The 22,910-nt window shown below is 38.4% G+C and overlaps 1 protein-coding gene across 5 annotated transcripts in view; it reads left to right on the top strand.

Annotated features, from left to right (window-relative positions):
• LOC126184545 (uncharacterized) overlaps positions 1–22,910 on the top strand; it is a 414,668-nt gene that overhangs the window by 155,965 nt on the left and 235,793 nt on the right. For 4 of the 5 annotated variants that reach the window (XM_049926962.1, XM_049926961.1, XM_049926964.1 and 1 more), the window contains exons 4-5: positions 13,848–13,939; positions 14,023–14,106. In XM_049926962.1, coding sequence (XP_049782919.1) covers positions 13,848–13,939; positions 14,023–14,106 — 176 coding nt within the window. The remainder of the gene's footprint in view (positions 1–13,847; positions 13,940–14,022; positions 14,107–22,910) is intronic. The other variant, XM_049926963.1, reaches the window with a different exon arrangement.

The raw sequence follows: 22,910 nt of genomic DNA, 5'->3' as shown, positions 1-22,910 counted from the left end.
TTTGGAGCACTATGGGGAGGGGCCTCCAACCATCTCAGGATTTTGATGAGGCATCACGGCAGTTTGACACAATTTGGCACAATATCACTCTGGAGCACATCCAACAACTATCTATCAATGCCAAGCCAAATAATTGCTTGCTGAAGGGCCAGAGATGGACCAACTTGTTACTGATTTGCTCAATTTGTGAAGCTCTTTCTGTTGAGTAAATCCTCCATTTTTTTCTGAAAGAGTAACCATTGTTTGTCTGTACATGTACATCACATCTAGCAATTTCCATCCCATTCAGATAATTCCTGTGAGGTGCATCATTTTCTTTTGTCCCAGAGCATATTAGTTCCTTTATTATTTTATAAGATACAATGATTTTCAGTTTTGGTTCAAATAATAGAAATTGTGCAGGATGTGACACTACTTACTGCTTTCAAAGTGAAAGGGATCATAGGCTCATAAGACCTTAGGTAAAAAATTGACACCAAGTTGGAAATCCTCAGGATTGTCAGGTAGGAAGTCAGAAGATTTTATAGTTAGAAAATGTAGGTTACACAAACATAGACAAGAGACAGTCATTAAACAAAGATATTTACGGAAACTGTAAATGTTGCTGGTGAAGAGGAAATTTCAAATGGAATAAGATGGAATAAGGTAACTATTATGTAGAAGGCAGGAGATTCAGCCAGTCATTGAGATTGTGATAGAGTATGCTGAATTACATGAAACCATTCAGAAATGTTTTTGGGGGTGGGGGGGGGGGGGTGAGAGAATAAAAAAAGTGCAAAGTTTTACAGAAGCTCAAAATTAAGCATGGATTTCAATGCAAGATGATTTTAATAATTTCCACAAAAAGACTCTGTCTCAAAATCTTGCAGAAAATTCAGAGAGATTCTGCTCATATGTAAAGTACACCAGTGGCAAGACACAATTGGTGCCTCCACTGAGTAAGACTTATCTATATCTACATCTTTGTGATTACTCTGGAATTGAGTCTTTGCCTGGCAAAGGGTTTATTGAACCACCTTCAAGCTGTTTCACTACTGTTCTACTCTTGAACATTCTGTGGCAAAACCGAATACTTAAATTGTTCTGTGCAAGCATCAGTTTCTCTTATTTTATTATTATGATGATGATTTCTCTGTATATAGATGGGTACCAACAAAATACTTTTGCATTTGAAGGAGAAATTTGCTGATTAAAATTTTGTGAATTGATCTCTCTAGAAAGAAAGAGAACTTTGTTTTAATGATTAGCAATCCAACTTGCATAACATATGTGATGTTCTCTCCCCTATTCCATGATAATACAAAATGAGTTGCCCTTCTTTGAACTTCTCAATGTCTTCCATCAATCCTACCTGATATGGGTCCCATACCATCTCGCAGTACTCCAGAAGAGGACATAAAAGTGTAGTGTAACCAGTCTCTTTAGTGAACCTGTTGCATCTTTTAAGTGTTCTTCTGCAATCCCCGGGAGAACGTTGAGTTCAGGAAAAACAAAAGTGACAGTCTACAGATGAAAGCTTGGAATGTTAAGGTCTCATGAAAGCTTGGAATGTTAAGGTCTCTAATAGAGTAGCTAGGTTGGAGAACTTAAAAAAGATACTTGGCTAGTTTGAAGTTGGATATAGCAGGAATTCGTGAAATGCAGCAGTAGGAATCACTGGTCTTCTGGTCAGATCAGTACAAGGATATCAACACTAAATGGGATAGGGTAATGCAGTGTATAATGTGGCAATGGAAATTATTCTGATAGTTAAAGGAGATGAAAATTTAATTGTGATGCATGAGTAGAATTCAATAGTAGGAAACTGAAGAGAAGAAAACATGGGGAGAAAATGGCCTGGGAAATTGAATGACAGAGGAAGCTGCCTAATATAATTTTTCACAGAGCATAATTTAAACATTGCCATACTTGGTTTAAGAATTGTTTAAGAACATTTTGTGTGTGGAACAGAGCCGGGGCCAATGGAAGTTTTCAGACTGACATGAATTGGAAACCAGATTTTAATCTGTAAAATGTTTCCTAGAGCAAATGTGATCTCTGTGCTTAACTCGCTGGTCATGAACTGCAGGCTGAAACTGAAGAAATTGCAAAATGTCGGAAATGAAGGAGATGTGAGCTGATTTATACAACTAGAGTTTGTTTAGAGTTTCGGAGGGAGCATTAGCCAATGTTTGACTGAAGCGGGGGAAAGGAATACAATAGAAAATGGACGGGTGGTTTTGAGGGTGAAATAGTGAAGGCAGCAGATGATCACATAGGTAAAAAGAGAAGACACAGTAGAAATTCTTGGATAATGCTGGAGATATTGAATTTAATTGATGAAAGGAGATAATATAAAGATTAAGCAGGTGAAAGGGAATAAAGGTGTCTTAAAAATTGAGTCATAGAAAGTGCTTAAATATTTAGCACAGTTATGCTATTGATTACAGTGCCACTAAAGTGGAATTACTAAATATATTTTTCCAAAATTCCTTCACCAAAGGAGTAAAAGTAAATGAATTCAGATCGAGAACTACTGCCAACATGGGTAACTTCATAGAAGATATCCTTAGTGTAGCAAAGCAACTCACATCACTTAATAAAGGCAAGTCTCCCAGTCCATATTGTATACCAATTGGATTACTTTCAGGGTAGCTGATATAAAAGCCCCATTCTTAGCATTCACATAGAACAGCTCCCTCTACGAAAGATTCATAGCTAAAGACTGTGAAGTTGCACAGGTCATACTAGTACTCAAGAAAGGAAGTAGCAGTAAGCCACTGAATTACAGACCCATATCTATGATGTTAATTTGGGCTAAGATTTTGGAATGTGTGCTGTGTTCGAACATTATGAATTATCTCAAGCAAAATGATTATTAACATACAGTCAGCATGGATACAGAGAATATCATTCTTGTGCAACACAACTAGCTCTTTATTCTCATGAAATAATCAGTGCTATTGAGAGGGGAACTCAAACTGATTCCATATTTATGGATTTTGAGAAGGCTTCCAATACTGTTCCTCACAAATAGGCTGTAATAAAATTGCATGCCTATGAAGTATCATCTCGTTTCTGCAACTGGATTTATGACTTTGAGTCAGAAGTTCAACAGTTCATACTAACTGATGGAATGTCATTGAGTAAAATGGAAGTGACATCTGGCATTCTCCAAGAAAGTGTTATAAGCCCTCTGCTGTTCCTAATGTATATAAATGATTTATGAGACAATTTGAGCATCCATCTTAGATTATTTGCAAATAATGCTGTCATTTACTGTTTAGTAAAGTAAACAGAAGATCAAAACCAATTGCAAAATGACTTAGACACAATATCTGTATGGTGCAAAAAGTGGCCTTTGACTCTAAATAATGAAACATGTGAGGACATCCACATGAGTTCTGAAAGGAATCTGTTAAATTTCAGTCACACAAATCTAAAGGCTGTCAGTTCAACTAAATACCTAAAGATAACAATGATGAGCAACTTAATTGGAATGATTGCATAGATAATGTTGTGTGGAAGGTGAACCAAAGACTGTGTTTTATTGGCAGAACACTTAGAAGATGCAACAGGTCTACTAAAGAGACTGCCTGCACTATGCTTGTCCATCCACTGCCAGAGTATTTCTGTGTAGTATGGGATCCTTACCAGAAAGGATTGATGGAAGGCAATGAAAAAGTTCAGTGAAGGGCAGCTCATTTTGTACTTTCGTGAAATGGGGGGAATGTGTCATGGATATGATAGCAAGTTGGAATAACAATCATTAAGACAAAGGAATATTTTGAAGTGGCTAGATCTTTTCACAAAATTATAGTCTCCAACACTTCCTCCAAATGTGAAAATATTTTTTTGATGCCTGCCTACATAGGAAGAAATGATTATTGTAGCAAAAAAAGAGAAATCGGAGATCACACACAGAGATTCAAGTGTCCCCCCCCCCCCCCCCTCCCCTCCACACACACACACACACACACACATACATTATTTAAGAGTGGAACAGTGGAGAAATAATGTGAAAATCACTCAGTAAACCCTCTGCCAATCACTTAGGTGTAACCTACATAGTAGTCATGCAGAAATAGGTAAACTCAAATATTAGTTGCTCAATTTTAATCAAAACAGTTACCACAATGTTTTTAAGAGATGTGGATAATGGGTTTCTGAAAATAAACTAGAAGCTTGTTTGTCTAAAAAACACTTTTTTAGTTGTCTAGAAGTTTCCTTTATTCATATTTATTAGCATTGTGTATGAAAAGTTTAGCATTTCAGAGAACAAGTAAAAACAATCTTTCAAATGTTTTATTAAGCCTTCACTTCTGGAAGTAACTGAAATATATACCAGACAGAAATAATGCTGAGCCTTTTAAAATGCATGTATTTTATTGTGAAAAAATATTTTGTCATTACTCGGATGGATATTTAGCAATGTGTTGTGTGCTAGTCAGAATAGCTACTCTTATTCAGAGCATTTATTTTTTATATTGCAACGTGTTAACAAAACACTAAGCCAAATCTATCACAACATCGCCTGACATTAACTGAATGTTTGTATGAAATAAGTGTTTTTGAGTATTACAGGAATTTTTAAACACAATCTGTGAATATGTGAATTATTGCACTTCTGAATTATGTGAGCGATCTGTGAGCTTTGTTTGGTGGTTCCTTGATGAATTTTTAGCTATTTGACTCCTAATTTTTTGTTAGCTTGGTATTTATTCATGTGTCTATGTCCTGGTACATTGGAAATGAGTTGCGTGGGTGGATCCCCCAGTACATTGTATTACTGACTTACTGCACTGTTTCCTAAGAGAACAGCTAAGTGGTGTGTGGACTGATGGACATATATTGATTATTTGGGGCTGTATAATTTTTTGGATGGAACATGACTCCAGCTTCTCTGGCAGCTATATTTGGTACAGAATGTTCCATGAAAGCTGTGAACTGAATCAGTGTTCACTTGCATTCCTGCATCACTGATGTGTAGCTTACCAGACCTCAAATATTATAGAAAGGCAATTGCCCATGGCAGAAGATTCGAATCCTGCTACAGTGACTTGAATAATGAAATTACAAAGGCCAGTGAATGTCCTGATGGCAAATTTGGTAGATATCAATAATAGTGAATGAAATTACAAAGGCCAGTGAATGTCCTGATGGCAAATTTGGTAGATATCAATAATAGTGAATGATTTTGTAGAACCTTCAGTGAGAGCCATGTACCACAGAAGGAATTCTGTCAGTGGTAAATGAATTTCTGGTATGGAGAATGAGGGTGCTCAGCATGTATTTTGGATTACCAGAGCATCTTCTCCATCATACTTCTCTGTTGATATTTCACATTGTACATCTTGTTCCATATCCCTTTGGCAGGAAATGATAACTTATTTTCAACATTATGTTCTCACAAAGGAAAAATGATTGACTGTCTCCCCAGTCATTTTGGAAGACTCTTGGAACAAAGTTTATTGTCTGCAACTGAATTACAGCAAATTTTTATTGGCCAACTATTGTCACCTTGTAAAGTGAAAAATTTTAAGTATGAAATCTCTGTAGAATTTGAATATTCTATTTTGTACTTTTTACTGTGTTTTGGTGTATGAAAATGAACTGAGGCAATATGTATATTATTCATGGTATTGCTTAGGCCAAAGCCTTTAACTTATAGCTTCAAGTAATTCCTGCAGAGTTGTTCTGAAAGCATCACTGTTGCTATTATGCTATTTTTGTAAAAAAGTATGTTACAGCAGTAGCAAGTTATCTGGATATCTGTTCCTTTTTGTGGATTAAGATAGTTTCTTTTTTCATATCAGTTAATGTGGTTGAGGTTCTAAATTACCTATTGGTAACAGGCAGACCCCACCCCCATTTCTTACTGTGATTGGATAGATCGAAATGGGCATGCTGCCATAAACACCTCATTTCTGGAGCTCATTTTCATATTCATGTGTAACACATGACATGAAATTCTTTTGCTCTTCAACAGTAGTATCACAGTCATTGTTCTTAGTTACCAACAGTCAGTTTCAGTGTCCCTTAGCTGGTTCACACCAGTCATTGTTTGAGATGTAATAGAATATGGAGATCGTGAGCATATTTGGTTTGCTAAATTCAATAATTGGAATGCTAAAGTTACTATAGACAGGAAAGCATTAAAGGTAGATGTCAACCATAATGAAACACTGCTGCCACAGAAATGACAGCTGAGCTTTATCTGTATCTGATCAGTGTACTGTCAGTGAATACAATGTGATAAAACCTGCATAAGCCAAAAATTCACAATAAAATCGTTTTTGAGAGACCTTTTGTAAATCAGATGAGTGGAACAAAGAGGCAAGGTGCCTTCATGTGTAAGTATACACAGTCCCTTCCCTAGGATAATATTGCCACATTATAACAACAGTCAAGTCCAAACCTGAAAGCAGGGTCATCAGTGAAGTACAACACATAGTTCTGCAAGCATGTTTATTATGTACACGAACAGAACAGAACAGAACAGCACTGGTTACCCACAACATACCAGCCAGCGACGCGAACTGCTACCCCACGTTGTATGTAACACGGCTCATGGTGTTGCTCTTTCTCTTGGATAAACATGACCTGCAGTTTCAGACTCACTCAAGCTAACTACAACATCCAATAGTCCACAGCTCTTGGTCTAGTGGTTAGTGTTGCTACCTCTGGACCACAGGATCCAGGGTTCGATTCCTGGCCATCTCAGGGATTTTCTCCTCCCGGGGACTGGGTGTTTGTGTTGTCCTCATCATCATTTGGGAAGTGGTGAGATTGGAACTGGAAAGATTGGGAAATTGTACAGGTGCTGATGATCTCGATGTTAAGTGCCTCACAAACCATTGTCATTATCATCATCATCATCATCATCACCACAACATTCTATATCCAGAATTTGTCAGTGGTCCTCTGTATAGCAGCAATGGAAGGTCATGGCATTCTGGTTGTGTCCTCATTGCAGTTTCTATGATGACCATTGTAGTTAAACCTCTCCTGTTGAAAATTCATGATCATCGAGTGGGCTTTCAGTTTCTCTAAATGAGAAGCCCCATTGTTGATCTGTGCCTGTGGGCTGCAGGAAGGTTTCATACTGAGGAGATGGATGACATAATTCTAGACTTCATATGTGACATCTGGAACATGATGAAGAGTACGATAAGACCCAGAGTAGCTCTTTAGTGACTTTTCCGATAGTCCCACTTTCTGCATTGATGTAAAAATCCACACCAAGTCTCCAGAGCTGTATCTCGATGGTCGGTGTTTGGTGCTAGAGTGCTTTCAGTTCTTCTCCTGGGCTTTCAGGGACTATATGCAAGCGAGCTATCTTATTTTTCAGTCCCAGTGATGAGGTATTTCACAAGGTCATCCTGAGTATCATGTGGTTGAAATAGGAATAATGCATACATGGTTGATTCGGCCTCACGACTGTGGAGCAGAAAGAAAGGTGTGTAGTGTCTTGCATCACTGTATTATATATGAATATCATGACAGCCAGTAGTGTATCCCAGTCTCTCCGTTCAGCATCAACATACATTGAGAGCATATCTGCCACCATGTTATTTAAGTATTCTGCAAGGCCCTTCATATACGGGTAGTAGGCAGTGATCATCCTGTGGGCAGTGTCCCAACTTGAAATTATTTCTGATATTAGTCTTGACTGAAAAACTGTTCCACAATCAGAGATCATAACATGGAGTGCTCCATGCTTCAGAATGATGCCCGCTACCAGGAACCTTGAAATTTACAGAGCTTAAACAGTCAGCACAGCTTTGGTGACAGTGTAGCAGGTGAAGTTGTCAGTGCAGACTATTATCCGATCCTCATTTATGGACTTCAGGAACCTCCCCAAGAGGTTGATTTCAATCTGGTGGAATGATGCCACAATGGGAGGTAGTGGTATCAAATGCCCCAGAGGTAATTGCGCCACTTGCTTCCATCACTGAAATTCCTTACAGTGACTTACATAGTGTCTAATGGTTTATTAGAGACCTGGCCAGTGACATGTGTATGTGATTCTGTCTAGAATGTTAAAGAATCTCAGGTGATCAATTATTGGCGCATTGTGGAAATAGCTGGAAAAAGGTGAAAAGGGGTAATGAGCTCCAACGCAGCTCCACTGGATCATTGTTTCACTTATACATTGCTCTGTTTATTATTTGGAATTCTCTTTTGGTTGTTTCCTCCTCATTCAAGTCTTCTGTAGATATCAGCAGTGCTGTATCCCCTCTGTTCAGCAGCAATGTCATTTAATGCAACAATGACTGAGGTTTCATCCATGCAGCTGTGTGCCAACAAAGGATTCCTTGAGAGGCAGTCAGCGTCCTTCCAATTGCATCCACTTCTGTCATACCACTGTGACAAAGTACTCCTGAAGCCTCGGTGCCCATTCAACTAGTTGACCCAATGGATTATTCAGGTTAGTCAGCCAGTACAGAGAATGGTGGTCCATCACAGCAGTGAATGGATTGCCAAATAAGTACAAGTGGAACTTTTTGATGGCCCAAAAAATTGCAAATTCCTCTATCTTCATTGTAGAGTAGTTCATCTTGGTTTAGAGAGCACTCTTCAAGCATAAGTTATCACTTTTGTGGCGGCCTTCGTAGCGACAAACACTTCGCTGTAGAAACGGCTTACGAAGTCACCGCCAAACTTTTAATAGCGGGCCGACCGGTCCGCTGGAACAGTGAACAGAAAGATGAGAACCCAAACACTCTGATTAAATAAAAGTCGGTACTTATCTTTATTAACGAAGATACAGAAACACAGTAGTGAACTCCGTGTCTACAGAAATCTGTCTAGTTCGAGTCGGAGCGGCTAGGTCGGCGTCGGCTGACGACAAACAACAACTCTGCTGCGATGAACACACAACTGACTAGCAAGTACACAAATCGGTGGCGAGTATACCACTGAGCGGCGAATACAGAACTGTCCTAGCGCTCGCGACTCCAGCGCTTAAGAAAGCCAGAAGCCAGTGGTGGCGCGCGCAGACTTGCGGCGATTTCCTGTATCGCTGGCGCTGCTTATGCGGACGGCGTCCGGACTTTGATGCTGCCAACCTTTTGGCAGCGGGCTCGGTTGGCATTACTGGCTAGGATATAACAATCACATTTTCAGCATCTTCCTGAATTTGCACTAGAACTGCATGTATCCCATACCTACTAGCATTGGTATGAAATCCTGTTTGACATTCTCATCACACACAATTCTAGGACTGGAGATGATGATAGTGCTTCCTCAAGGATAAGGCTTTCTTTTCTAGATTGACCTCATCAACCTCGATTTGCCAGTAGCCCACTGCATGTCTATAGTTCAGAAATACATTGTGTCTTTCAACCAGGCTGGGATGCCACCAATGCACAGCAAGAAGTAGACACTCTTTTTCCCTGTTCGTTCAGTTACTGGTAGCTAACACAGAAACAACATGTGCCAGCCTTCTAATCAAGGAGCACAGTAGATGACCAAGGACCCTCCAAAGGTTTGATGACATCTTCTTGCAGCATGTTTTCCATTTCCTCCCAAATTATGCATGTTCAGCTGGCAAAACCACACGTGTTCACTGACTAGTTGGGTGATTATTGCCAGTATCGTTACGGTGTCTTATCGTAGGCTGCGTGATCTGTCTTTTCTTCACTCTGGATTTGAAATTATCTAAAAATTCTTGCAGAATGGCTAACAATCACAAATATTCCTTGGTCAGGCTAGGTCTTATTGACAGTTCAGTAATAGTGCCCTCCATCATGTTGCCTGTAGCGGTAGCAGACCACAATGTATGTAGATTTGTTTTGGGAGACTCAGTAGCTTTTTACAACTGACAAAAGCTTCATTGTTTAACCAAGCATCTGTATTGACTGTTGGAACTTGTCTTCTTGATGACGGCAGGACATAATCATCATCAATGGCAAATGACCACACATAGCATTCTTTGTTGTGTGTGCTTGTTAGTCATTCTGAAGCTCTGGCCTTCACAGTCTATTACTATTTGTGATGTCTGCAAGAATTCCCATCCAAGAATAACATTGTAATTACATTATGCTAAAACAACAAATTAAAAGGGCTGTGTTCTGTCAATCATAGTTATTCATGCAATATGTGCTCCTGATAACTGGATGTATTTCCTATTGATGATCTTCACCACGATTGCTTTCATATCATGGAACATAGCCTCCATTAGCTGGTGATGATAACCATTTGGCATTATAGACAAAGATGCTCAAGTCAACTAACACACAGCCAGGTTGGCTGTCTGATGACATTGAGAACATTTACTTACATCTTGCTAACTGATGGAGAATTTCATCTGTGATGGCCTCACTGCCATCGATTGTCACCTCAATGCATTGTTCTAAATTCCACAGCTAGGCAAATGGCTGGTACCCGTATATGTCAATGGGGAATGACTACAGCATGTTGGGGAGTAATGTCATCCAACTATTTTTCTACCTTGTTTCCTCAATGTACTGGCACTTCCCAGTGAATTCCTCTGTTGGGACATCTTTTATCGTAGGAGTTTTGTACTTGCCATCTGCAGCTGCTCTTATCAAATATGAGATTTTGTCGGTTTCTGTCATATTCTGGTTCATAATGTGCCATGGGGTCAAAACATTCTGCATGTAAGACTGTGTTGTTTTTACATGATGCTGGGCCCTGTTCTTAAATTGTTCTTCCACCAAGTGGATATTCTGCTGATTGTTGCCCCAGCTGTCGGGCTTCTCTTTCCTGCTGCCATCCAAGTAAAAGTACACATTTACCAAATCTGTCATGTCATCCCACCTCTTGCATTTGGCAACTTGGTCAGATCCTGACCAGCATCTCCAGAATACACTCATTGGTGCCTGATACGAGACAACTTACTGCTGTTTTGGAATACATTGGCCCCTAAATATACAGACCTTAGGAACAATGTACTACTTGTATTTAGATTCCTGCACCTGTAGACAATGACTTTTATGTTGACAAATTGGAATCACGGTGATGTAAACATTTTGAAGTATGACATCTCCACCAGTGTCACATTGTAGCAACAATCAAGTCCAAATATGAAAGCACGGTTGTCAGTGAAGTATGAAACTTAGTACTGAAGGCATGTTTATTATGGACACCAATATACAGAAAGAAAAGAACTTTTTACCCACGGCACACTAGCCAGTGAAGCTAGCCACTTCTCCACGTTACATGTAGCACTGCTCATGGCAGTTTGGAGGACGTCTAGGAAAGTGTGCAAATGAGTCAGTCTGGTTCAACTTGAGAGTCAGGTTGGAACATCTGTAACAGGTTGGGCAGTTGTATCACAGTTTTCAGTGGAGCCTATTACCCCGCTGAAATGAAAGATAACTGGTCACGTGTATTAAACCATTTTGTGTGTCTATGTTCATATGGTTTGAGGCATAGTTTCTACCATAGTATTACATCTTCAGGGACAGTAATGTCCTCACTAACACATTGAAGAATGTCCAAAATGGTCTGATGAGGATGGTTTAATGTCTTCTTTGATCCAGAAATCTCCAGATTGGTCTGTATTGTAAAAACAATTAAGGACCCATTACTCCTCAAGCACCTTCTAAGAAGTTTGAACAGTTTCTTTGCCGTGTGAGGAATGATCTGTTATCCAATTGACCACCATTCAATAGTTACAATGGTTCTCTTGTAAGAGTTGTTGTGTGCATTTTCCTTGGGGTTTCTGAAGATATTTTCAAATTTTAATTTGTACTGTATTGATGGAGTCAAAAATTGCTTATAAAACGTATTGTATGATGCCCAATTCTTATCATTTGTGGGAGATCTGTGGCTGAGGCTCATAAAGTGCTGGATAAGACCTATGATGAGGCACCTAGTACTGAAAGAACATGCAGAGAATGGTATCGGTGCTTCAAGAACAGTGATTTTGTTGTTAAAGACAGGCATGTCTTTTTGAAACTGACAGAAGCTGTCGCAGCAGATCGTTATCGAAAACATGTCATTGAGCCAAGCACTGAGAGACAGATGGCCACAATACAGCAATTGACATGGAAAAGGTGATTTGCAGCCTGACGATGCTTGACTCCATGTCACAAAACCTGTCAAAACAGATTTGGAAATGTTGAAATGGGAAGTCCTATTTCAGTTGCCATATTTTCCAAACATTGCTCCCCTTGACTACCACCTTTTTCAATCAGTGGCACATGGCCTGGCAGACCAGCACCTCAAGTCATATGAACAAGTGCAAAATTTGATCGATTCATGGATCTCCTCAAAGAGACCATCACAGAATTCATATACTGCCTGAAAAATGAGAGAATAGTGGCCAGCAATGACTACAAAGTGTCTCACAATAAAGCTTTTAACTTTGAAAAAAAAAAAAAGAAAAAGAAAAAGGCCAGTGAAAGCAAAGCTGTAGACCTAATAATTGCTGTGGTTCAATCTCATAACAGCAGAAACCATGTTGTCAGTAACTGGAGATTTCAGCAATGACAACTATTGTGCTGCCACACACTACATTTCCTATAGGCAAGCCAAAGCCATGCTGACTATGAACATCTAGTCACAGGTTACTGTGAATTAGGAGAAAATATAGCTTGCTCTAGTAGCAAGATGTTCATTCAGCTACAGATCATTGTACAATGATATTAGACATGTCAAATTAGTACAAAAATAAAACACAATTATAAGTTAGCAAAGTGGGCATATAAAAAAATATGGACTTAATTCCACAAGAATTTATGCATTGTATGAAATGCTCTTTATATGCAAACTAGTTAGTTGATAAAGCTGAAACCAATGTTACACTATTCATTCAGATCTCATCACTAGGCATTGCATGCATATAGAGTGCACTACCCACACACTGTCATTTGAAATGTCCACTTAATTTTTATTAAGGAAAAAAAAGACATGAAAAATTTAGAGCAATGTACATCAGCCTAGCAATAATGTGTCAAAAACTGAGTTCACAATTCTGATGATGGCCTCCCCCTTCCCATTCTCCCCCTCCACCTCCTCCCCATTCTCCCCCTCCACCTCCTCCCCATTCTCCCCCTTGACCTCCTCCCCCTCCGCCGGCCGCAGTGGCCGTGCGGTTCTGACGCTGCAGTCCGGAACCACGGGACTGCTACGGTCGCAGGTTCGAATCCTGCCTCAGGCATGGGTGTGTGTGATGTCCTTAGGTTAGTTAGGTTTAAGTAGTTCTAAGTTCTAGGGGACTTATGACCTAAGATGTTGAGTCCCATAGTGCTCAGAGCCATTTGAACCAATCCTCCCCCTCCTGCTCTCCTCCTCTTCCCCATCCTCCCCCTCCATCTTCTCCCCTTCTCCCACCCACTCCTGCCCCCCCCCCCCCTCTCCCTCTCTCTCTCTCTCTCTCTCTCACACACACACACACACACACACACACACACACACACACACACTAGTGAAATTGTGTGCACAATAAATATCTCATAGATACTATGAAGAAGCATTGTAGCTTATACTTGAGGTACTGGAGTGAAATCTAATTGTTTCAGTTGTTGAGGATATGAAACCTGTAATATCTTAGCACATTGTCCATGTGGAGTAAATTTTCTGTAATTAATCCACTCCTGAAATTCACCCAGAAACTTCCTAATTGGTGCAACTGACTCCCTAAGTTGCCCCTTGACTGAATTTGATAGATGTTGTTTGTGCTTGAAATCACATTTTCCTGTACTCATTTCTATACGTTTTATGATAAGGTTTGATTTTACTTCTTTTATGCGATATTGCTTGTGTTAGATGCTGATAATCTTATGTAAGGTGTTCAGAAGTCTCTCATATTTTCCGTGTTCATTCTACTGCTGTTGAAACAGTGATATCTCATGAATCACTTTGCTGTAATAATGACATTGTTTTTCTGTCCACAGTGATAGAAAAGGTTCAAAACGGAACAAACAGCAGCAAAGAGGACCTATACACAACCAGCCATACAGGACATATTCTGGTGTTCCTGAGCAAGGTACATTTTTGTAGCTACATGTTAATTTTTTAATTTCAGGAAATTGTTTGTTATCTATTTCATACTGTACATATTGGTTGCAGACTTGCATGGTGGCAGGAAGCCCTATGTGCACTCAGAACCCCAAAGTCGCACGAAAGACATTCGAAGAGGGCAAAACATTAAATGTAAGCCATATATGCAACATGTGGAGTGTTGTGTGTATGCTGATAGTTGTAAGCACACATTACTCAAAGGGAACTATGATAATCTCTTTGTTTGTATTATGCCTTTGTTACTTATGATAGCTCTTATTTACTATTCATTTACTTTTCTTCAGATGAATTGGACTTACCTTTTCTATAAACATCATGTATACTGCATTCAGAAACTTGGAGTAGTTGATTAGTTTTTTGAGGGCAAGAATAAAGACTTATTCTTGACAAAACTGTGCCTGTTTGAGTGTGTAGCTAAGGGAAGCTCACAGAGTTTAATAAATTAGATAATTTTCATTTTCAGCATTGTTAAGCATATATGTGAACCAGTTTGCTGTTGTAGTTTATTTTGCATGAGAATTTCTTTGCTACTCTGTGTAGCTATGTTTCAAATTCTGTTACTTTTATCATTTTTGTGTGGATCATACTTGCATGGAAAATATGAAATAATGGGGTTTATGAGTACTTGGAAATTCTTTCCAGGTATAGTAGAGGAGTGACTTTATTTCCTAATCTATAATTTTTTTGTCATGCAAGCATGGCATTTGAGGCACATTGTTCAGTTCTTTGTTTTTTGATTTTTTAACTGACATGATGAGCATGGTGCAGGTACAAAGGACTCACAATAACCATACATATTTTTAAACTATTGAAAAAATGTATGATCTGTCTTGTGTGGTGCTCCATGTTAGTATTATGGCAAACCATCCATGTAAGTGCTTTGTTAGTTAAGAATACTTTGTAAGTATATTTAAGTATTTCTGTCAGTAACACTCCATCAAATATTAGAATTAGCAATCACATTGTTTCATAGCTTTATTGAAAGTTTCAGGAAACACAAGCACATTGAGAATCAGTATAAGCTGTAGTATACAACAACATCCTGTTTTGCAATAACAAAATAAAAACATTATGAAGTTAACTGAAATTTTGAATTCAAAGACTTAGTGCAAAAGTTCAGAAGTGATTATATGGCTTTATAGTAACTTGAATTGATATGGATTGAGTCTCCAATGAGCAACCGTCTTATGCCTGTTTCTGCACTAGATATTGTGCTCTTGCCTTCCTTTGACTTGCTCTGTCAGTTAATAGTGGTGGAAATGGGCAGGAGGTATACACTGTGGTGTCAGTCAGGAGTTTTTATGTATGCATGTTAGTGTCAGTAGTGAAGTTAACATCAAATTTCAGAAAAAATCTTGCCATCAGTAATTAAGAATTTTACATTTCTAGAATACGAGACAGTGTGTTGTATAAGTTTTCTGTTAAGAATCACATGTAGAGCCTAATGTATTAAAATGCAGTAATGATTAGGTAATTCATTATTAACATAAAGCTGATCAGTTATACTATTCCTTGTTTCAGAATTTATTATTTAATCTTCTAGTGTAATACAATAGAAGATTTATCTTGTATATGTATTACGCCTGAGCTCAAACATGATATGGTTGAGACAGGTGGTGAATTAAGTGATACACTGCTGCCACACCATCTACAACATCAGCTTACAGAAAGGAATGCTTTTAATGACACTTTAACAAAAAGGAATTTCATCTATATGATACTTCCATATTCAGTATTCACACTATTGTAGTACTTCTATCTAACTTTAGGTTTTTCTTGGGTATTTGATATGGGCTCCAGGCTGCATTATGTCAGCTTAAGAATTGTAATGAGCTGTGGTACAACTGATTTTACAGTCCTCACTCAATACTAATAAGAACTTCGAGGTTTGTTGTTGGCTTGTTCAAGACTTGACTCTATTATAAATAGATTAATTTCATACAATACTCAAAAATTTTCCACTCCAGGTAAGCTTGACCCCCCCCCCCCCTCTCTCTCTTCCTCTTTCTCTCTCTCTCTCTCTCTCTCTCTCTTTACTTTTCACTCCCTCTCCCATTTCCTGGTATTATTTTTTCATGTACTGCTGTTTTCAATTAGTTGCTATCCTTCTTTTCTGACCCTGCCTGTATTCTGAACCTGGTAAAGGAAAGTTTCTCAAGCGGCCAACTTCGACCTTTCGTCCCCATATCCCTCCTCCGAGATCAGATCCTTGACAGTGGAAAAACTGAGTAAAAGTCTGAAATGGGACCAGCAGCATACTTTTATGTTTCATGCAGGAATATTGTCAGTGCTTGCTGTGAGGTATGACAGGAATGAAAGAAGGTGTGTCAGCTGTTTGTTCTACACAGCCAATGAGAGAGCAGCAAGCAGACAATGTGTCTGGAAATAAGAATGAAGAAATGTCACATTGTCATTAATTCAATTGCTGCTTATAGCAATTGAAACTATCCTTTCAGTCCCAAACCTAATTTGTAACAGATTTGCAAAAAGAAAAAAAAAAAAAAAAAAAAAACAATGAAATAAGTGTGACAAAGAAGATTATTATTGAAATTCCTACTCACTTCATACACCATAATTTGTGCCCTGCTATAGAATACAACCTAACCACAGCACTGTTATTTGTAAAATATTTGTCAGATCAAAGGTTATCAGTGTAAATGCTGGACACGTCACCGGCAGTAAAGGAGATGTGCTGTTAGTTCGCTATCTAAGGACAGTGTACAAATTCATAATGTGTTCAGAAAAAAGCAATTAACTGTTTCATTAATCTAAATCACCTTGTTTCCTTGCAGCAAGCAATGTAAGTTTCATTATTACCTCCCAACATCAGCACAATGTCAAAATCCATGACACGTGCAGAAAAAAACTATAAAATATTTCTGAAGAGAAATATTATCAGTTTAATTTTTGTGAATCAAACTGTTACATCTCAACATAACATGGGCCTTGGACTAAACTACAGATCAGTCTGTCACCTCATTCAGGTTTTCTTTAGGTTTTAAATTTGTTGGCTTCACCAACTTATAAGCAAACTATCACATCCAAACATAATGACAGCCTCAAGATAAATGACATAATCATGATAAATAGATATTTGTGGCACCTTTTTTAGATTGAAGTCAGCTGATAGGTATTCCTGCTTAAGGGAAGTCTCTCTAACAAGGGAATCACTTTTGACAAAGCTTAGGTATCCGAGTAATGAGGGAATTAGTATATTTCATCAAAATATACAAGGTATTAGAGATAAAGTTAGTGAACTGCTTATAGATGTTGACTCTGAAATTATTGGTATATCTGACACTTCTTAAATAAGGAGATAATTCAGAGGCTTCCTTTACCAGGATACAGGTTGGCTGGCTGCTTTTCGAGGAGCTCTTAGCGGTGTGGGGGAGTAGCCATGTATGTGAAAAACGGCATCACATTTGAGTCAGTTGATGTTTCAAAGTACTGCACTGAAAAGGTGTTTGAATATTGTGCAAGTGTGGTTAAATTTAACGGAGCTAAACTTGTAACTGTTGTTATTTATAGATCCCCAGACTCCGATTTCACAACATTTTTGCTAAAGCTAGAGGAGGTTCTTGGTTCACTTTATAGGAAATACAAAAAGTTAGTTATATGTGGTGACTTCAATATTAATTGTATAAGTGATTGTGCAAGGAAGAGGATGCTGGTAGACCTCTTTAATTCATATAATCCTATGCAAACCGTATTCTTTCCAACAAGAGTGCAAGGGAAGGCAAAAAGTATGTGGTATGCAGATAGAATAGCTAAGTCTCAGGATAAAATTAAAACCATATGGTCAGTCGTAAAGGAAGTTGCTGGTCTGCAGAGACAGGTCGAGGATATAGAATCAGTGCGTAGTGGGAATGTCCGTATTACTGATAAGTCGCATATATGTACAGTATTTAATAATCACTTTCTGAATATAGCAGGTGAACTAAATAGAAACCTAGTCCCAACAGGGAATCATATTGCACTCTTAGAAAAAAGTGTTCCGAGACTGTTACCTGAAATGCTCTTCCATGATACTGACAAGAGGGAGATTGAGTTAATAATTAAATCACTAAAGACCAAGAACTCTCATGGATATGACAGGGTATCTAGCAGAATACTGAAGTATTGTTCTATGTATGTTAGCCCAGTTCTCAGCCATATCTGTAACTTTTCCTTTAGGAGTGGTCGGTTTCCTGACCGATTAAAGTACTCGGTAGTGAAGCCACTTTATAAAAAGGGAGACATTGATAATGTTGACAATTTTAGACCTATTTCTATGCCATCGGTGTTTGCTAAAGTTAACGAGAAGGTTGTATATACAAGGTTACTGGAGCATTTAAATTCACATAATTTGCTGTCAAATGTTCAGTTTGGTTTTAGAAATGGTTTAACAACTGAAAATGCTATATTCTCTTTTCTCTGTGAGGTTTTGGATGGATTAAATAAAAGGTTGCGAACGCTAGGTGTTTTCTTTGATTTAATGAAGGCTTTTGACCGTGTTGACCACAAAATATTACTGCAGAAGTTGGACCATTATGGAGTAAGGGGAGTGGCTTACAATTGGTTCGCCTCTTACTTTAAGAACAGAAAGCAGAGGATAATTCTCCGCAATATTGAGAGTGGTAGTGATGTTCAGTCCCAATGGGGCACTGTTAAGTGGGGCGTTCCCCAAGGGTCGGTGCTGGGGCACTGCTGTTTCTTATTTATATAAATGATATGCCTTCTAGTATTACAGGTGATTCAAAAATATTTCTGTTTGCTGATGACACCAGCTTGATAGTGAAGGATCTTGTGTGTAATATTGAAACAGTAACAAATAATGTAGTTCATGAAATAAGTTCGTGGCTTGTGGAAAATAAATTGATGCTAAATCACAGTAAGACTCAGTTTTTACAGTTTCTAACTCAGAATTCAACAAGAACCGATATTTTGATCAGACAGAATGGGCATTTTATAAGCGAGACGGAACAGTTCAAATTCCTAAGCGTTCGGATAGATAGTAAGCTGTTGTGGAAAGCCCATGTCCAGGATCTTGTTCAGAAGCTAAATGCTGCTTTATTTACCATTAGAACAGTATCTGAAATAAGTGACACTTCAACACGAAAAGTAGTCTACTTCGCATATTTTCATACGCTTATGTCGTATGGTATTATTTTTTGGGGTAATTCTTCTGATTCAAAAAGGGTATTTTCGGCTCAAAAACGGGCTGTTCGAGCTATATGTGGTGTAAGTTCGAGAACCTCTTGTCGACCCCTATTCAAAAATCTGGGAATTCTGACATTGCCCTCACAGTATATATTTTCTTTAATGTCGTTTGTTGTTAGCAATATTAGCCTATTCCCAAGAGTTAGCAGCTTTCACTCAGTTAATACTAGGCAGAAATCAAATCTGCATGTAGAATGCATTTCCTTGACTCTTGTGCAGAAAGGAGTGCAGTATTCTGCTGCATCCATTTTCAATAAGCTACCACAAGAACTCAAAAATCTTAGCAGTATCCCAAACTCTTTTAAGTCTAAACTGAAGAGTTTCCTCATGGCTCACTCCTTCTATTCTGTCGAGGAGCTCCTGGAAGAGCTAAAATATTAAGCAAGTTCCAGTGTTACATTGTTGATTGTCTTCATTTAAACTTACGACTGTTTCTAATATCGTGTTATAATTTCATGTATTGACTCGTTCCATGACCATGGAGACTTCTCCTTAATTTGGTCCCACGGAACAATAAATAAATAAATAAATAAATAAACTAATAATATTGACAGAATTGCTACTTATGTTAGGAATAACAATTATGAATGAAAAGACAGCAAAATGAAACTGGAAAAAAATTATTGAATTGTATTCCACACCAATGCAGCACCTTGCAAAAAAACACAAAATAGAGTCAAACTTAGTAGGTTGGTGTATAAAGTCATAGTGTTTTTGTTTTGCATGTTGGTATTCTGGTTGCTGTATGTTTATTTATTGATTGTCATTTTTTTGTACGTAGTTCACTATTTAATTTGAGTTTAAATATTGTTATTATGTCAATGAGTGGACCTGTGGATGCTTGAAAATGGAATGTCAAGTGAAGAAATAGAAACTTTTCTGACATATTCTTCTGTTTGAGATCAGTAGAGGGCTGACAGCAGTGGAGGCAGCCAGAAATATTTGCACTATGTATGGGGATAGTGCTATTGGACAAAGCACAGCAAGAAAATAGTTTTCCCCCCTCAACACAGATTTGAATAGGTAAATGTTTGCACTGTCTTTTGCACCAACACTGTCATACCATAGCAAAAGATCTCACTGAGAACCAGAGAAAATTGTGGTCCTATGTAAAATCGCTAAGTGGATCTAAGGCTTCCACCCAGTTACTCGTTGACCGCTCTGGCTTTCATATTGCTATCTTCTAATGCCACACCGAAGTTTTAAATTTCACATTTAAGAAATCATTCACAGAGGAGAATCGTACAAATATACCATCGTTTGACCATTGCACTTAGTCCGATATGGACAACGTAGTAATAAGAATCGATGGCATGAAGAAACAGCTGGAAGAGTTGAAAAAAACAAGTTGCCAGATCCAGATGGAATCCCAATTTCTTTTACAAAGAATACTTAATGGAACTGGCTCCTTACTTGGCTTGCATTCCTGGACTTCTGTATATAAGGAGGGTAAAGGAACAGACCCACAAAATTACAGATGAGTATTCTTAACATCGGTTTGCTGCAGAATTCTAGAACATATTATGAGTTCGAATTAAATAAATAAAAAAGCTGATATCTATGAAGCAGCAAGATTTTAGAAAGCATCAAAACTCAGTTTGTCCTTTTCTCACATGATATGCTGTGAATTGTGGATGAAGGGCAACAGGCAGATTCCTTAGTTCTAGATGATGATGTGGTGTAGGGAGAGGTGTCGAAGTTGAATGACTGTAGGATGATATAAGAACACTATGACAAAATTTTTAGTTGGTGTGATTAATGACAGCTAGCATTAAATTTAGAAAAATGAACCATGGGCCTTGCCGTTGTGGGGAGGCCTTGCATGCCTCAGTGATACAGTCAGCCGTACAGTAGGTGGAACCACAATGAGGGTGCATCTGTTGAGAAGCCAGACAAACGCATGGTTCCTGAAGAGGAGCAGCAGGCTTTTTAGTAGTTGCAGGGGCAACAGTCTGGATGACTGGCTGAGCTGGCCTTGTAACAGCAACCAAAACAGCCTTGCTGTGCTGGTACTTGGAGTGGCTAAAAACAAGGGCAAACTACAGCTGTAATTTTTCATGAGATCATGCAGCTCTAGTATATAATTAAATGATGATTGCATCCTCTTTGGTAAAATATTCTGGAAGTAAAATAGTCCCGGACCTCTGGGTAGGGACTACTCAGGAGAAACAAAACTGGCATTCTACAGATTGGAGTGTGGAATGTCAGATCCCATAATTGGGCAGACAGGTTACAAAATTTAAAAAAGGGAAATGGATAGTCTAAAATTAGATGTAGTGGGAATTAGTGAAGTTTGGTAGCAGGAGGAAAAGGACTTCTGGTCAGGTGAATACAGGGTTATAAATACAAAATGAAATAGGGGTAATGTAGGAGTAGGTTTAATAATGAGTAAAAAAAGGTAGGAACATGGATAAGCTACTATGAACAGCATAGTAAATGCATTGTTGTAGTCAAGATAGACACGAAACCAACACTCACCACAGTAGTACAAGTTTATATGCCAACTAGCTCCACAGATGAGGATGAACTTGACAAAATTTATGATGAGATAAAAGAAATTATTCAGATAGTTAAGGGAACTGAAAATTGAATAGGATGATTCTGGAAAAATGTAGGAACACCCGAGGCAATACTGACACTACAAGTTCTCATAGAAGATGGGTTAAGGATGGGCAAACTTAAGTTTGTAGCATTTGTAGACTTAGAGAAAGCTTTTGATGATGTTGATTGGAACACTCTCTTTCAAGTTCTAAAGGTGGCAGGAGAAAGATACAGGGAGCAAAAGGCTATTTACAATATATACAGAAACCGGATGGCAGTTATAAGAGTCAAGGGGCATGAAAGGGAAGCAGTGGTTGAGAAGGGGGGTGAGACAGGATTGTAGCCTATCCACAATGTTATTCAGTCTGTAGACTGAGCAAGCAATAAAGGAAACAAAAGAAAAATTTTGAATAGGAATTAAAATCCGTGGAGAAGAAGTAAAAACTCTGAGGTTTGCCAATGATATTGTAATTCTGTCAGATACAGCAAAGGACTTGGAAGAGCAGTTGAACAGAATGCACAGTCAACAAAAGCAAAATGAGGATAATATAATGTTGTCGAATTAAATTAGATGATGCTGCAGGTATTAGGTTAGGGAATAAGACACTTAAAGTAATGAGTGAGTTTTGCTATTTGGGTAGTAAAATAACTGATGGTGGTCGAAGTATCGAGGATATAAAATGTAGTCTGGCAATGGCAAGAAAAGCGTTTCTGCAGAAGAGAAATTTGTTAACATCAAGTATAGGTTTAAGTTTCAGGAATTCGTTTCTGAAAGTATTTGTATGGAATGTAGCCATGTATGGAAGTGGAACATGGATGATTAGGGATCAGTTGGTAGGACACAGTCTGAAGCATCAAGGGATCAACAATTTAGTACTGTAGGGAAGCATGGTGGTGGGGGGGGGGGGGGGGTAAAAATCATAGAGGGAGACCAAGAGATGAATACAGTAAGCAGATTCAGAGCTGTGTAAGTTGCAGTAGTTACTTGGAGCTGAAGAGGCTTGCACAGGATGGAGTAACACGGAGAGCTGCATCGAACCGGTCTTTGGAGTGAAGAAGAAGACGACGACGACAATGACAACAACAACAACAACCAACAAGTTAATGCAAACTAGTAGTAAAAACAAACCCATAATGTTTGGAGACAGCATTAGTAATGTCCTGTTCAGCACAGCCTCAACATTGAAATATCTGGG

This window comes from Schistocerca cancellata, chromosome 4, assembly GCF_023864275.1.
Source record: "Schistocerca cancellata isolate TAMUIC-IGC-003103 chromosome 4, iqSchCanc2.1, whole genome shotgun sequence".
In the NCBI taxonomy this organism is placed as follows: Eukaryota; Metazoa; Arthropoda; class Insecta; order Orthoptera; family Acrididae; genus Schistocerca; species Schistocerca cancellata.
The sequence above is the reverse complement of the archived record's forward strand: the minus strand, read 5'-3'. Positions and strand labels throughout refer to the sequence as shown.